Below are 18,006 nucleotides of genomic sequence, written 5' to 3'. Positions count from 1 at the left end.
GAGGTAGCGCGCGATCTTTTGTTTCCCGTTAGCCTTCGATGCCAAAGACGCTTACTTGCTAGCCATCCCTATCCGCTGTCCCAGCTTCCCACGCCTTTCTTTCTGACTACATCTTTCCCATAGGCGGTACTGTTTCTTCTGCCGCCACGAGTGTTTGTCTGGCTCCAGTGTTTGTTCAACCCCGGTCGCCGCGGCGCTGCTTCGTTCTTTTGTTAGCCTGCTTGCGGGCGAGTGTCCTTTCGCGCGCCGACGCCGCCTTAGGCTTAGGCGAATCTCGGCGGGTGTTTGTTTTTCGTCCGTTCGCCCCATCTCTCTCTCTCTCTCTCTCTGTCCCTCTCTCTGTCTGTGTCTGTCCCCACCCGCCTGCATTCCGCGCTCCGCGGAGCGGTGAATTAAAGAACTAAATAAAACTCGAAACTAGCACCGAGCGCGACGAATTCACGCGCTCGCCTCCCGCCACTCTATACACCAAAGTTCCGGTGGCGTGAGTGGTTTACTTTCCTCCTCTTCGGGCACTTCTCCCTACTTCACGTTCTTCTCCTATTCGCGCAACGAGCCGCTTGGTTCCGTGTTTGTCGCCGAGCGAAACTTTTTCCGTCGCCGCTCGGAGGCCCCCGCTTGCATACTCGAACCACGCCGCGCAGTGATGCAGATTACGCTTCGGTTCGTCGGCGCCCGGCGACGGCAGTTTGTCTTTCTCACCGCGCGCGCATTGTCTCGCGTGCGTGCGTGCCTTTGAGCGTTCAACTCTGCCACTTCCCCTCGAGCCTTCTTGCTGATTCGTGCCACTTCTTTATACTTCTATTAAAGCGCGAGAACAAAGCGTACAGGCATCTATAATCTCGCCCTGCGTCCTATTCTCCGCAGAAACACTTATCAGCTCGAAGCGGAAGGGCGGGAGGAGAAGAAGGACGATGAGACACGCACGACAAACACTCTCGACTTCGCCGCCGAGAGACAACGATGCGCGCCTTCTATAGAAATGAGTTTTTTTCCGTGTCACATTTTTCTTCTTCCACTCTTACAAGTTGTCGTTGGCAGCTCCGCTTCGGGCGCCACGCGGTTAGAGCAAACGCGCGCTCGAGATAGTTCTCGGTTATTACTTTTGTTTTCGTTCTTCTCTTTTTGCTCGCGCGCTCTCTCTCTTCTCTCAATTTCTTGGTCGCCGCTGATCAAACAGTGGTGGTTTATTTACGAGGACAACTTTTCAATGGGAAGAACGAAAAAAAAAGAAACGCGATAAACCGAAAATTGAGGCGCGCACGCCAGGTCGAGGAATCAAACTCGCCGAGAAGTGTGCCCCCTGCAGAGCCGAGGCAGGCCGCTAGTTCAACAAACAATAGTCTGTGCTCGAGCATGTGGCGCGCCCCGGTCCAACGCGTGCCTGTGGTTGCGCGTGCAGAACTCTCCCAATAATCGCCACTTTCGCTCCCGTTCGTCGCCCTCTTTATTTTTCTCTGCTGGAGCTGAGCGGAGTCGATGCTTCGAGCAAACAATTTGCGTATAGGTCGACACGGCTGTAAAAAAAAGTAACCGCTGAAAGGCGCCAGAACTTCAACGCAGCTACATTACGACATCGTCTCGAGATTCTTTGTTCGCAGCTGAATAGCGATGTTGCCGCGAGCCATGGCGTGAGTGTGACGGAAAAGGAACATGCGCGCTTCTTTCACAAGTATACCGCTGTCGTCGCGAGCCGCTGTTCGCGGAGAGGCGAGAAAAACGAAAACAAACCACGCGGTCACGCAATATAGAAGCGTAAACCGACAGTTCGGCGAACCGAAACACTGCGTTGAAAAGCTGCGCCTTTCATTTGAAAAGCTTATCGCAGGCAAGGGTTCTCGAGGGTAGCTAACGCAACACCATGCACTTTCCAAGTCCGGCACATCAGGGACTGTATATTTTCTAACGGTGCCTTTCATTTCCCATTCCTTTAGCTCTTCGTCATTGGCTGGGACGTGACTCGGAGGGCACGGCGCGCGCCGCCGCGTTATCGCCAAGGTCAGCCACTTGGCGCGAAACGCGATAAGAAAACGAGAATGGCAGACGAAACGTAACGTTGCAAAATACGGACCCGGTAAAAAGCCAGGGGGCGCGCATTCAGAAAGATTTTGGTTCGTACGCGCTGTTTGCCATTGGTTGGCAGCTTCTGCTAATGATATGTTCATCATCTGGATTGGCGGGAATTTCCTCCTGCGAACAAATACGTATAGCGTAACAGCATCTTGCGAATACGGGCCCCGGCGATAAATGGTCACCGCGAAATACAATACAATGTATGTTTGAGAATAATTTACGGGGCTTTTGATTTTACTATCTGTTCACGTGATTACGCTCGAACCTTAGACGTGTGCTGAAAAAAAGTCTCAGAAAATATGTAATTTATTAATATTCACTTGATATAGGAAGAGGTAAACCGCACATGCAATATATAATTTGGTGGAATTAAAAAGAAGATTGCCGAGTTACGCGAACCTTTTTATTTAAACAAGAGAAGTTTGGAGTTGCGTTGTTAGTGCGTGAAATGTGAGGCTAATTTTGATCTCACCTCGAGCAGATGCGACTTGGCGTCCCCAAGCCTGTCCGGCGGCCGGTGTTTGGGACGCAGCTTGTACAAGTGGAACTCGGCTTGCAGCACTTCCTCCTTGGCCGACTCGCTCGGCGTCACGTTGAAGAAGAAGCGCAGTGGACTCTCTGCACGACAGGGAACGAAAAGATTTCTCATCACCACCGGCCATCTTAGAAGAGAGAACTAGAATCTATTCCTTCTAGAGCGCAAATTCAGAAAAAAAAAGAAAGAAAGAAAAACAACGGTGCCAAGGCGGTTAGACGGACTAGTTGGCGTGCAGGGTTAATATCTATTTAAATATTGCTTACTACTGCTGTTTGCACTGTCGATGTGCAAACAGCAGTAGTGAGTGCGCATATGCACCAGTGAAATAAAAACTCAGTTGATGTTTAGCGCGCTTCCCGTCTATACTTAGTTGGTAATTTGCTTGCGTGTTTTCTTTAAATCTGTGTAACCGATATGAATGCAATTAGAAACAGAAAAAAATGCTACAACAAAGTAAAAAGACACTCTTAGTCTGCGTATTTATTATTTTTCTTTGTTTTTTTTCTGCTGTAGATACAACTAACTAATTAAAAAAAACTTGCCTAATCTACTGTACTGCCGAAATATGTAAAAAGTTATGCTCTACAATAACCAATCCGCCTGTGAATCCTTGAAGCTGTTGCACAAAACTCTGCGTACACGTAGAATAAGGGCATACAACACCGCCTTTAGTAGTTCTGTGAAGATTCAGAAAGCAATGCTATAATGCACTTATACATACACGGTACTGTACGGATGCATGGTACGGAAGCGTCAAGCAAGCAACACGAAAACTTCCAAAAGTAGACTGTCGAGTGATAACTTTATTTATCTCCATCAACGATTGCATCTTAATCTTAATCTTTGAGAGGACATTATCGTCTAGTCGCGGGGTAAGCGCCCACTCGAGGAACAGCGTACATCAGGACGGCGTCGAATTATCAAAGGGCAGCGTATGCTCTATGCTATGTCCAACCCGCACACTTTGCAAACGTGCGGGGGAGAGGCAAAATCTCGGTATCGCCTAAATAACATAGGCTCGAATCGTACGTTAAGGCGTACGTTAAGGAATAGGTACCGGCCGATTGTGATAGCGAATATAATGTAAGCGGGGGTAGCAGGGGAAATTAAACACATCTAGGTGACGAATAGCTCTGTGAATTCGGTGTCTTGTTTATAGCCCCGGCCGGAGAGCGTACATGTTTTCTCTATTACACGAGTCCGTCGCCATGCTGCGGACCTTTCAAATAGTACGTCGTTGACGATTTGTTCAGTGGCGCCTGTGCTGGCAATAAAGTTTTCACCACCACCACCACCTGTGCCGTTTCGGACACAAACTGCGTCAGGCACAACAATGTCTGAGCAATGCAAAGGCCGGGTGTTTGAGGAACAGGGGCCTAATTCTCATAGATTTTTGTTCGTAAGAACGTTTTTTTTAATGGCTGGTGGCTTCGTTAATAATATGTTCGCTGTTACCTTTGGACGGTATTTGTTGTTACGAACTTTACTATAACCTTAAAAAGTTTTGTAGTATGGGCCCAGTGTTGTAGAAAAAAAAAAGGGTCTGCTGTTGGTCGGTAATTCCTCGCCATAAGAAGAGCCACTCCAACCTACATAATAGTCTTAGCAAAAATTACCCTAAGAATTTCTCCCAGCAATTTATAACTCCTTTTACGTAGTATTCATCTAGCCAAGGGAGCGCGTAGCTTGTCGATTGCTTCGCGAGAACAACACAGCCATAACGTACATATTAGCCTGAACTAAACCCATCTCGGTCCTTTCTACGTTATATTGTGTTTTGAAGAATATTGCATTGATTAAGCGTAGATTGACAATTATTGCTTTAATTACTCCGCTCGTCTATGTCTACCTGCATGCTTTCACTGAGGGTGATTTGTAAACTGTTACCAAGGAAATAGACCGTTTTCACCAAAAGCGGCTTTGAAAATAAACTGCGCTCGGCTACGGGGCCGCCCCTGCGGTCTAATGACTGTTTTGCGTGTTCCGAAAGCGTTCTGCTGCCTGGCCAGTAGCTCAATGCCGCACGCACGCCATGCCCCCACGCCATGCAGCACGCCATAATTCGCAGTGCAGGATGTTACGGAACGCCTGTGAGCCGGCTGTAAGCGCTTGCTACGAAGCTTTGACGCATGCGCTAAACCTCCATGCCAGTTCACATGGACAGGTTGTTACGAAACGCGGCTGTAAACTACAGCTATATATATATATATATATATATATATATATATATATATATAGACCGTTTTTTCATGGGCACCGCCATTGCGTAGGCAGTGGCGCCATCTATGGGCAGTTGGCATGCTGGCTTGGGCGAACGCCCGTGTTGTATGCTGTGGTATACGCTCGGCGGCAGTTTCTGGTGGATTTATTCACTCTCCCGCGGTATATTTAGCATGCAATGGCGTCTTCTATGTGGGGAATGGTCCTGTGAGGCCTAGTGAAGGAATTTAAGTCTGCAGTAATTAAGCGGCTGGGGTTTCTGCTGGCGTTAGGGCGGACGGAGACACCCAACGCGAGGTGTGCGCGTTTGTTTGAGCATACAATCAGCCTCGAATATAAGTTAGGTATTTCTGAAAATTAGTTTCATAAATGTTACCTTACTGCAGCATTCTCAGCACCGTAACTCTAAGCTCTGGTTTAGCTGCAACGAGTAGTTACGAAACATTTGACGATCCTAACAACGTGGGTATCATTCTGCTGGCCAATAAGTTGTGCTGTTTACTTTGACAAGCGTTCAAGTTATCTGTAGATGCATTGGGCGACTGCCTTGCTTGTTGGTCAAGGTTTCCACCCACAAATAAAATAGTTTCGTTAATAATAACCACTTACCGTACAGTGTGAATCACACTTTTCGAGTGGTCGAACGACCAGCTGCAGACTGCGCCTGCGTCCGAGGCAGTACTAAATGCTGTGTTGCGCATGGTCCAAGTGGTCCAAGCATGCGGCACGACCATGCGAAGTCTTATTCCGTCGTTATCCCGTGTTCTGCTTTATTCTGCCGCAAAAGGAGGATATATGAACTCTTTTTTTTTTTTTCAGTCTCGTAAGTTCAGTCATCTACGACGCATTCACCCATCTTACGGAAATTGTGTCTTTACAGATAGCTGTTGGAATTTTCTTTATGCGATCCCCTTTGTATATTGTGCCTTACCGGGCAAAAAGGCAATGCCGATCGAAGCACGAAGCTTGTGTGTATCATGTTGGTTTGCCAACCACAGTGCTCGCTGTGTTCAGCAAAGCCTTCGGCCTCTTGCGGGAGGCTAACGTAGACATAGTGATTGGAAGTCTACTAGACTTAAAATGCGTGAGAACGTTGCCGGTGGCTGATGCAAATGTTTTACAACAAGTCCTTGTCGAGTGAAAACCGATACATCCAACATAGTTCACAACACATACACACATCGCGGCTGATGATGCGCGTCGCATTTTTGCACATCCAAGAGAAATGTCCAGATACTGTGGTTACTGCTGCACCTAAAGGCTACACAGTGGTTGTTCGACGAGCCCGTAAGAACTGACATCCCGCAAATTGCACTCACAACTAGCTAAAACGCCTCAAAATCGTTCCGCAGCGAGCGACCGGCAACACATTTCAAGCTGCGCCGAGCCGGCTCGCACAAGCCAGAGAGGAGGAAAGGCTCGTCGCGCGCCCTTTCCTCCTCGCCCGATGAAAAGGTCTCTCTCTCTCTCTATATATATATATATATATATATATATATATATATATATATACGCTGCGTCCACTATATCTCACTTCGTCTATCCTGTTTTCCTGTTGTGCAGGCTTTCAGATCTCCCTTAATACGTCCCTAGCCAGGCACTGGTGGAAAGTGTGCTTATATACTATAAGTTTTAAAACTCCGTCAAGGGGGCGTTCTACAGGAAGCATTAAAAAATATGGTTGATCCCTCTGTCGTAGGAATCGGTAAAACATGAAAGTGAAACGTGTCTTCACAGAAGCTGTTGCCGGTTTGCTTGGCGTGCGGCGAGCTGCGGCCGAGTCACTTCGGCGAAGGTACGAGCATTTTGAGCCGGCTCCGTAATGTTTTGGGCAGGAATGCGAGTGGCAGAGTTCGTAGCGTGCGCCGCGAACGCGCGAAGGTGTTCTGCTTCGCGTTGGCGTGTCTCTCGGCGGACCAAAGCGATATTCGCCCGTCGACGTCGTTGCCTTTCTGCGCCGATGCCATCGCAAGCGAAGCAGTAGGCGGAGTGTAAGCACTACTGATGCATGTTGAAGCTGCACTCCGTAGGCGACGAGGCGTCACAGGCGAATCGGACGCGAAAGACACACGATCTGCTTCATCACCTCAGCAGAAGACCTACACCGACTACACCAGGCTACACCGCGTTGGAGCCTCCGCTACGCTGAGACTACCGAAGCGCTGACTGTAGGCGCTCGTTAGTGTCACTTCGCTTCACCGCTCCTAGATGGTGGTACCATCCCTGTCAAGGAAGCATATTTTACGCGTTCGTGCCGCCGTCACCAACACCATCAGTTACAGGAAGCTGATGGTGGACCCCGGCATAAAACACGTTCGTGTCAAAAAGTTTTTGTTGTAGCCAAGAGGAACGCAAAGGACATGCTTCGAATCAATGGTGCGAGCAGCTATTCAGCATGCAGAGGCTCTTTCGCACTGATTTGATCAGTATAGCTGCAAGCAACATCTCTCCTGTATCTTCCCTCATATCGTAGACGGGGGTCCACGTGACGTTTTACGTCACGAACCCATGCCTTTTGCATTTACAAAGCCAGTTTCGCGAGCTCTTCGTTTCACGAGAATCCCCAAATTGTTCGTGCTGCTGGTGATAATTTGTATGTTACAGAGCCGCTGACGCGGAAGCGTCGGGCATGTGACGTCGCCTCTGCTGACGAAGACAGTCGCTCTTCAGAGAAGGAGGGTGCGCCCGCTTTTCGTTGAATTTTGAGCGGCGTTCGCAACGTACACTGGTGTAATATTTTGCAGACATGATCCTCATTGCGATATCTAGACAACGCGCTTGCTTGTTTAATGCCGAATTCTGGTGAGGAGTCCTTTAACGGGTGAAGTTATAGCCTCGCTCCTGCTAGAACCTTATGCAGCGCCTTAGGTCGACACACTCACCCACGAGTGCACTTATCAACTAATTTCACATGCGTGATTCCAAGCGACTGTCGACGACTCTGAGTGGACATGTGGACTAAAGTCAGTATGTACCGGTTATAGTGTGAATGTTAGTGCCTGTTAGTGCCGAGTCGATCTCAAGGGTCTGCAAGGAAAAAAAAGCGCCGATACGATGTTTAAAGAGCCGCAACTTACTTAATCAATCGTTAGTTGACGTGAAGCATTTATTTCATTTTTGCGAGTGTTGCACAGGCCTTATTATAATTGAGAAATATTGGTATTCTCGAAACCACGAGCAATATATCTGTTTTTTACCACTTTGGAAACACTAGGAAAGGCTGTTCGCATAAACTTCGAATGTGTTTTTGTTACTGAGTTACAGACTTGCAAACTGTGGGACTAAAATATTTCTTGGTTTTATAATTTTCTCAATTCCTTAAAACCCACCAAAAATATGCTGCCAACTGCCACTAGCGTTTATCGAGTTTGCATTTGTTCGCAAAAAGTAAATTAAAAAATGGTTTAGCAGTTCCCAAGAAAGAACAATCCTGCGTATCACTTGCTTCCTCTTATTTATTTTTATTTTCTTTAATAGGGAGCATAAGAGTAAGAGATTGTGACTGGAAGTGAATACCTGAAAAACGTTGTCTTCGTAAGCTAAGGTACAAGACAGCGATTGAGTCGCTTCAAAGCCGTACCATGAAATATTAAATATTACTCTCTTACCACGAATCACGACAGATCTATGCCCTCTTCTATAGACCTCAAAACGGACATAAAACGATATCCTTGTAACAGGCACTTCAGCCATCCTCCCACTTTGCAGAACACTCCTCGCGTAGTCATGCACGACTGAAAAGTAAGGTGGTTTAAGTGCCAATTAGAGGGGGTGCCTCCATACCGCGTCTATCAGCTCGGTGGCGCTGGTATCCAAACACCCTACATGGCTAATTGCCGGAACGAGGCTCTCTTTGCACTTGAGCGGGCCGAGTGCGCGAGAGACAGACAACGAGAGAGGAATAGTCGAGAAGAAAAAAAATACACGCAGGATCTCCTGGGGGAGATTTTTAAGTGATGCGTAAGTATTTGCTACTAATCACCTGCTGTTTCGTCGTCGTATGCTGTTGTGAGAAATTACGAGAAACACCGTGAAAGAATCGTGAAACGGAGATGCGCGGTTGCAACACCGAAATGGTATCTGAGACCAGCATGAGACGACGAAAAAGAGGCGAATATAGTAGCAATGTTCACTCATGTGATACGACGGTGCGTATATGGATGATGCCGCTTCTTTTTGGAAGATGAGCACTGGCCGATGCATGCTGTAGTACGCGACGTAATTGAACAGTGTCACGTTTGGTAGACCTCGTACGTAGACGTGGTCGATGACACTGCCTCCTCTCGATGCGAATCATTATCAATCGTGATCAACTGTACTCCGACGGCGGCTGCGCATGGCGCGGCCGCGTGGGCCCTATATTGAAAGTGATCTGCGATGGGGACGGAGTACGCCAAGTGCTGATAGCTTCGTGTGCGCTGTGTTCTCGCCGCTTAGTTCGCGTTGAAGCGAGAGACAGCACGAAGGAATATTGGCTCAATGCTGCGGGCCCTATCTTTAAAGCGATCGTCTTACGTGACGGGCGCACGGAAGGACGGACGGGTTTCCTCGTTGAGTAGGCTTAGAAATGCTTACGTATTAAAAAAAAAAGATACACGACGAGTCGGGAGAACTACGAAGGCGCCTTGACGTGGAAGTTGCGTGACGTGCGCGCCGATCGCACCGCGGCAGCAGCCACGGCGGCAAACTTTTGCAGCGACACGCTCGCAAGCGCGCACGCCACGCGGCGCGAGCACCCTCCTCTCTCATTCCCGGCACTTCTCTGACCCAGGCGAACGCTCTCACCTCCGCGGGCCCCCGAGCGCGACAGCTCTCACGAGAGACGCTTTCAATCAACGGCGAGCCACCTCTGCGCCTTCCTTGCACGGCGGGCACGCCATGCGGGGAAGCAGCAGCAGCAGCAGCAGCAGCGGAGACGTGTGCGCGTCTGTGTGTGTGTGTGTGTTTGTGCAGCCTCGCGCTCGCCAACTGCTCTCGTTTCGAAATTGCCTATCGATCTCGTCGGTTTCGCACGCGGAGTCGTTCACGTGATTCTTTACTTATCTTTTTATTTATTTATTTTTTTATTGTCTTGTTTTTTGTTCCCGCCCTAAACCGTATACCGCGCGGCTGCGGCGCGGTTCGCCCCAGACTGAAAGTTTCGGAAGGAGGCCGGCTCCTGCGGGACCGGCGCACCGGTTCCTCGCTCTCCTGTGCGCGGCCCTTCCCAACCCCTTTCTCTTCCTGGAGCTTTTCTCTCAATTTTGTTCGCTTTTATTTTTAAACTGCCCGCCTGTCTCGGCCTCCTTCCGCGCTCTGTCGGTTTCTAAACCCCTCCACAGTGGCGCTTAATTCTCCCTTCTCGGTCCTGCGCCAGAGATACTGAAGGAAGAGGGTGCCGAGGGCAATTAGCCCGCCACTCGCTTGTTGGTTAGCAAAATCACTTCTGTGCGCTCGTTTATTCCGCGGAGTTCCCTCGGGCAGGCTAGCTCAGGTGTACGCCACGAGGCTTAATTTGTCGTCGAGGGGATAGGCTTCTCCACTACCTAGTCCTTGCCCTCTCTCACAAACATCCTTCTTTTTAACCATGCTTCTATCCAAACTGCTATTTTAGTATGTCTGCCCACCCTTCCTTTTATTACCATCACTTTCTTCGTGGCGGGGTACCTTAACGCCGAAGTAGCTTAGTATCAATTTCTTCATTGCGTGGCAACATACGTGGGAGAACTTAGCGCCGTGTATAGAAATGTCTGTGCTGAGCCTTCGCGCTTTGTGGAAAAGTTCATCGCAAGCGATCTTGTATGGGATCCGGACATCCGATTTCTACTCCACTTTTTATTAGCATCATCCAAGACGTCGAGGCTCTACATCCGACAGTGGGTAATGTGAATATGTCCCTCCTTCGTCAGAGATCCTGTTATCTTTATATTGCTTTTTTTGTCAGCGACATTTCGTTTTTAGTCCTATGCCGGCCCACGCGTAAGGTACACTAAGCTACAAACCTCTGGGACACTTCATCGCAGACAAAGTGGATGAGAAAACAGATAAAGTGTATCAAGGAGTGTGCTCAATGACATTTGGTTTACCTGCAGGCAAACTCTTCCGTTCGGAAGTCCTTTGTTTTGCTTGCTCGTTACATACTATTCGCTGTACAGTACAGCAGCGCGTCTCACTTTTACCCTTTACTTTTCCTTCTCCTTTTCTCTCCCGTTTCCTTCTATTTCCAACGAGCTCCCATTTTCGGACTCGGGCCCCCAGGCATCTGCCGACCTTTGGCCGAGTTCTTTTCAGGCGCGGACAGCGTTGACGACTATCACGAAGCAGCCAGAGGTGCGGGAGGTGATGGGGTGCTGGCTAACACCGTGCTTCAAAAGCAGGAACCTAGAGCCGAGGCAGTGACGTCAAAGAGTCATCACTGACGGTTGCCGCGGGCGGAAAATTGCAGCGGACGAGCGAGGAGGCGGCACACCATATACGCAACGCTGCCGGGTACACGTGTTCACCATGGTAATGATCAGGCTCACATGGTTACTGCGTTCGCGACAATGACAGCGGAGTATATAGGATGCAGCGTTCCACTACAGAAGTACAGTACAAGGGAGTCTGGTCTCTGTGCGAGGCCTAGTAAAGCCTGAAGGGGACAACAAAGGAAAAATTAAGTTTAGCTGCCTTAGTCAATTACCCTTCTACAACACACACACACACAACAATTAAAGTCACGCTTGCGACAGGAGGCTTGACAAGTAAAAAACAAAAACAAAAAAACGAAAGGCGGGTGGCGCCGCTTCCTTGAAGTTCCCACACTAGCCCACCATGACGTCATGGATTTTGATAGCGTCCGCTCGGAGCTAGCGAATTTTTCGTCGGTACTTGATATCAATAAATATTAGAAGTTTTAAGAATACTTGCTGTGCCATAGCGGCGCAAATCTAAATTTTAAAATGTTTTGAACACGGTGACGTCACACTGACATATCGGCGCTCGGGTTGCGGCGCGAAATTCAACATGACGAATTTGGGTCTTCACGTTCCTTGTAGTTATCAACGTCTTCCAGCAATATCAATGAAAATAAAGTTTTGAAAGAACGCTTTATAGCTCTAAACTGATTTCCTTTTTCTCTTTGGCGTCTGTTTGAGCGCTACTGCACGAAGATGCAACGTGGCTCATATATCAAACCATTGGAATAAAGTTGTTTACCAGAGCCGAACTCCTAGTGTCGCTACATACCCCTGCACACAATTACGGCATGAACACGACGCCAAATAGGGGTGTGAATAGGCTCCACCTCCTTGCACTGCCAAACGCCATACTAAAGCCCCTCCATACTACTGCAGCGGTCAGCGTAAGCTGATGGAGGGGCTTTAGCGTATGCGTGTCGGCTTTCAGATAACGCGATATGTGTTAGGCTTAACCTTGGGGGCTCCCTATTGGCGTGCGCCGCATTTTTTCTGCTTTGTCCGGTAGTGTAGGAGCCGACCTGCTATTGCTGCTGCGCTGTTGCCATGCCGGTGGTGCCTGTGTCTACTGAGCCAAGTTGTCGTGGGACACGCTAGTTAGTATGCGCCACGTGCTGAGGCATTCACTATAGGCGCAGTTGGTGTGGCGCTTTGAAGATAATCCGCACCCGAATTTGAAGGTCAGGCGGACACGTGTTTCATTCGGATGTACGTGTCGCCCCTCGAGTGCGGGTATAGATAAAGCTGCAGGTTTCATTCGGACCTGTCGAGTATATGATGATATTGTTACGATGGGGTGCGTTTATTTAACAGATGAATTGATGATAAGGGGCCGCGCCGACACCGAGCCGCTACCAAGACAAGCGCACTTTGTTCTCCTCTTCCTCCGTCCTTGCCGTAGCTTTTGCGTAACACTCCTCCCTTCACAGACGAAGCCCGCTGGGCGAGTAACTGTTACGTCCACTCGGAGTCACGTGGATGACAGTGTTTCAGGCGAGCGACATGAACAAGCTGCGTCTTCTTAGACCGGTAGCCATTGGACACGAGACGAGCAATCGAGTAGGTTACATCACTTAGGCGATCGGTGATGACGAAAGGCCCGGTGTAACGAGTCAGAAACTTCTGGCACAGGCCGCGCTTGCGAAGTGGTGTCCAAAGCCATACAATGTCTCCTTTGTCGTATGACACATTCTTATGTCTTGAATCGTAGCGGATCTTGGAGTGGTCCTGGGATGCCAACGTATGGAGCTGAGCTATGCGGCGTGCTTGAGGAGTAAAAGTGTCCGCATGAGGAGTAAAAGGTAGAATGGTGTCAAGTAAGCTGCGGGGTGGTCTAACATAAAGAAGATAGAAAGGGATGTAGCCTGTAGTTTCATGCTTTGCGGTGTTGTAGGCGTATGTGATAAAAGGCAAGATGCCATCCCAATTTTTGTGCCTGGAATCCACGTACATCGAAAGCATGTTGGTCAAAGTTCTGTTAGGGCGCTCGACGAGACCATTCGTCTGTGGGTGATACGGGGTCGCGTGGCGAAACTGGCAAGCACAGAAACGCAACAGCTCTTCGACTACGTCGGCCACGAACTGGCGACCGCGATCACTCACAATAACACGAGGGTGTCCATGACGGAGTATAACGGAGGATAGGAGGAAGCTCGAAACATCAAGAGCCGTGGCCGTTGGCATCGCTGCGGTTTCAGCATAACGCGTCAGATGGTCGACGCAGACTATAATCCAACGGTTCCAGAGCGGGAATGGGCCGAGAAGATCCACTCCAACCATTTCGAAAGGAGATGATCGTGGCGCTACAGGGTGAAGGAGTCCGACCGGAGCAGTATTAGGGCGCTTGAATTGCTGGCACTTGTTACAACTGGCCACATACTTCTCTATATCCCGTCACATATTGGTCCAGTAGAATCGGCCCTGAATGCGGTGGTATGTTCTGGTGAAACCCAGGTGTCCAGCGGTCGAGTCGTCGTATACAGCACGGAGCACGTGGGTTCTTAAATTTTTAGGGACCACTAAGAGGAGGCGGGCACCATCAGCCGCATAATTCTTCTTGTAGAGCAGGCCATTTTGGATGACAAAGCCATTGTTACCTGTTGGCTGAGCAGCTGAGGCGAAGAGGGCATCCAGGCTGCGGTCGTCACGCTGCTTTTCCCGGAAGGTGGCCAGGTCAGGAAAAACAATGTCGTCGATGGCGGCCAGAAACTCATCGAAATTGTCGGCGTCACATTCACTTGTTGGTAGAGGGAGCCTCGAAAGACAATCAGCGTCCGCATGATGTCTGCCACTCTTGTAACGGACTGCAAAGTCAAATTCTTGTAAACGTAGCGCCCATCGAGCAAGGCGGCCAGACGGGTCGCGGAGACCAACCAACCAACATAGTGAATGGTGGTCCGTAACGATCGTGAAGCGGCGCCCGTAGAGATATGGCCGGAACTTCTGGACTGCAAAGACGATGGCGAGACACTCTTGCTCAGTGACGGTGTAATTTTGTTCGGCCCTGCTCAACGAACGGCTGGCGTAGGCAATGGCATGCTCGGCGTCACCAAAGCGCTGCACTAGGACGGCGCCGAGGCCGATTCCACTCGCGTCGGTGTGCAATTCTGTTGTGGCAGAGGGGTAAAAATGACGAAGTATGGGTCCGGAAGAGAGCAGGAACTCCAGTTGACGAAACGAGGAATCGCAATCTGCTGTCCAGGTGAAAGGGTTATCCTTGCGCAGCAATGAAGTCAGGGGGTAGGCAGTATCGGCAAAGTTGGGCACAAAACGTCGGAAGTACGAGCAAAGACCCAAGAAGCTCCTCAGCTCCCGTTGTGACTACGGTTGTTTAAAGCCGCTAACTGCAGCGACCTTCTGTGGGTCTGGTCGTACCCCGTGCTTGTCCCCCAGATGTCCAAGTACTAGCGCCTCTCGTTGGCCAAAGTGACATTTCTTTGAATTGAGTGTAAGGGCAGCTTGTTCAAGGCACGTCAGAACAACGTCCAGTCGATGGTTGTGCTCTGCAAAGGCGCGGCCAAAAATGACGACGTCGTCAACATAACACAAACAAATCTCCCATTTCAGGCCGCGCTGTACCGTGTCCATAAACCTTTAGAATGTTGCAGGCGCGTTGCACAAACCAAAAGGCATGACGTTGAATTCAAACAAGCCGTCTGGGGTCACAAAAGCGGCTTTCTCTTTGTCAGCTGAATGCATGCGTATCTGCCAATAGCCCGATCGAAGGTCCACAGATGAAAAGTAGGATGCGGAATGAAGGCAGTCAATAACGTCATCGATCCGGGGAAGTGGATACACATCCTTTTTCGTCACAGAATTGAGACGCCGGTAGTCGACACAAAACCTCCAGGACCCATCTTTCTTTTTCACGAGGATGACCGGCGCATTCCAAGGGCTAGAGGAATCTTGGATGACGCCCTTGACTAGCATGTCGTCGACCTGTTCAGCGATGATCTTGCGCTCTAACGCGGACACGCGGTAAGGCTTCTGCCTTATGGGATGCGCGGACCCCGTGTCAATCCTGTGGGGCGCCCGCGTAGTTGGAACGCGAACTTTGTTAGCGTTCTGCGCGAAATCAAATAATGACACATGTTTGCTAAGGACGCTGACCAGGGCTTGACGCTTCTCTGAAGACAGTGACTTGTTGATCATTTTGAGAAAATGCAACGAGTCTTCAGGAATACCGGGGCCAGCCCCGTGCTCTCGGGATTCATGTGACGTGTCATCAGTTAAAGCGCCTATGCTGAGACTGGTATCCACTTCAAAAGAGGCGAGTCGCATACCGCTGGGTAGCACAACAGACTGGGAGGCTAAATTTGACACCCACAATGTAGTCGTTCCGCAGGCCACAGAGAGAACGCATCGAGGTACGAGCACACTTTTCTTCACTACCATCGAAGGCACAGGCTCAACAATTGCATCAAATGTGTCGGCGTCGACACCGCAAGCACCAACCCGAACTCTGGATAAGGAACGTGCCGGTAAGACTGCATCTTCAATGACGGCGAGAGTGCATGAACAGGTAGCAGGTTGGTCGGCAAGAGAAGAGAGGAACAGCTCGCCAGTGCCGCAGTCAACAGTGGCACCACACTGTTGTAGGAAATCGAGGCTAAGAATTACGTTGTGAGTGGATTGAGCAAGTACGGCAAATTCAGCTTGATACACCTTATCGGAGAAATAAACGTTCGCGGTGCACACTCCAATTGGTCGGAGCAACTGTCCACTCACAGCACGAAATGCATTAGCGTTATCCCAGCGGAACATCACTTTACGGCCTAGTCGGGTTTTGAAAGCCAGACTGATAACGAAGACACTCGCTCCCGTGTCCACTAAGGCCAACGTAGCAACATTGTCCACTAAAACATGAATCTTGTTATGACGCATGGTGACTGGTGGAGGCATAGGGGCCTGGCGACCTCACCTCCATTGGTCGCGCCGCATAGTTTCCCGGCGGCGGTGACGTGAGACGTCGTCGAGGAGATGGAGACCTGCGCTGGCGTGAAGGCGGCGGCATCAAGCTCCGCACAGAAGCTGGAGAGTCGCTACGATAATTTGCCGGGTGGTTTGTCCTGCTATCGGAGTCAGAAGGCCAGCGTGTCCCGTCGCCGTGCAGATTGCTACGCCGATAAAACGTGCGCGGTCGCTCATACGACGGTGGTGACGTGCGTGGGCGATTAGGACAAAATCTGGCGACGTGACCGCGAATACCGCATTGGAAGCAGATGGGACGCTCACGGGGCGCACTGAAATTGTCATTAGCAAGATAACTGGCACGGTCATCCCACCCTTGAAAAACTGCAGGTGCTCTGGGTGAGTAATCATCGTGGAACTTATAACTGGGATACGCGTTCAGAGTAGGGTTTGGCGCTCTTGAACGAGGAGCGAAGTTGTTGGCGTCTATGGAGGCGGCAGTGATGGACGTCTCACCAAAGTCGCAGTGATAAACGGGCTCTCGAATCCGCGGAGTCGAGAGGGAAGCCGCCTCACGTCGGTCAAGCTCTTCGCGCACCACTTGCCGAATAACTGACGCAAGGTCGGATGGAGTTGGGACCACGTCAACACTGGCGACGTTAGTTACATTGGCCAGGCGGCCGAACTTCGGTGTGATACGCCGAGCTTTCAAGGCTTCAAACGTGCGGAAGGGTCGAATGACGTCGCTTACGGAGTCCAGACTGTCTTTGCCGATGAGGAACTGAACACGTCCTCGACGATCCCTTTTAGAAGATGACCAACTTTGTCCTCTTCTGTCATCTGAGGGTCCAGGGCCTTGCACGATTTCAGCACTTCCTCGATGTACGTCGTGCATGTTTCGCCGGGAACTTGGGCTCGCTGCATTAGGATTTGTTCCGCACGCTTCTTTTTAGCTGCCGGATCTCCAAAGCACTTCTTGATTTCATCTACGAACCGTTCCCACGTCGTCATGCTTTCTTCGTGGTTTTCAAACCACACTGACGCGGTTCCCTTGAGAAAGAAGGCAACGTTGTTAAGCTGGGCGGTGGCATTCCAGCCATTGAACCGACTTGCGCGTTGGTAAAGGCTTTGCCATTCGTCCACGTCTTCCCCGGCTTTTCCGGCGAAGGTTCGTGGTTCGATGTAAGGATGCCATGGGTAGCTGGAAGAAAGTGGCGGGTTGTCGCCGTCGGAAGCCATCTCTGGTGGCAGACCGACAATTCGGCGACTTCGGCGAAGCTCCACGGATTGCACTTCTGCGGGCGGTTCGTCGTCGTTGTTCGGGGACGCCGTTGTTGTACCCAGCACCTCCACCAAAACTGTTACGGTGGGGTGCGTTTATTTAACAGATGAATTGATGATAAGGGGCCGCGCCGACACCGAGCCGCTACCAAGACAAGCGCACTTCGTTCTCCTCTTCCTCCGTCCTTGCCGTAGCTTTTGCGTAACAATATCAAGGGCTTACTGGCAACACCACTGTACGGAAAAACTGCTCTTCTTAAACTTCAATTTATTTTTTGCACGGCAACATACGAAAAATCCGTCGTGTCCGAATAATAAAGCAGGTTTGTGGGGAGGGGTGGGTGGTTGCGTGCGTAAAAGGTATGGGGTTAATTACGTGCCAAAACCACGATGCGATTATGAGGCTCGCCGTAGTGGGAGACTCCGGATTAATTTGGACCACCTGGGGTTCTTTAACGTGCACCTAAATATAAGTGCACGGGTGTTTTCTGCATTTCGCCCCCATCGAAATGCGGCCGCCGTGGTCGGGATTCGATCCCGCGACCTTGT

General features: G+C 50.1%; 1 protein-coding gene across 1 annotated transcript in view; it reads right to left on the bottom strand.

The window, feature by feature from the left end:
* Nucleotides 1–18,006, bottom strand: part of LOC119437212 (bone morphogenetic protein 4) — a 273,407-nt gene that overhangs the window by 97,235 nt on the left and 158,166 nt on the right. Inside the window, exon 3 of the mRNA XM_037704261.2 lies at nucleotides 2,546–2,691. Coding sequence (XP_037560189.1) covers nucleotides 2,546–2,691 — 146 coding nt within the window. The remainder of the gene's footprint in view (nucleotides 1–2,545; nucleotides 2,692–18,006) is intronic.

The sequence above is a fragment of the Dermacentor silvarum genome, chromosome 1 (genome assembly GCF_013339745.2).
Source record: "Dermacentor silvarum isolate Dsil-2018 chromosome 1, BIME_Dsil_1.4, whole genome shotgun sequence".
Taxonomy (NCBI): domain Eukaryota; kingdom Metazoa; phylum Arthropoda; class Arachnida; order Ixodida; family Ixodidae; genus Dermacentor; species Dermacentor silvarum.
Note: the sequence above shows the minus strand (reverse complement) of the source record. Positions and strands in the feature narration are given on the sequence as shown.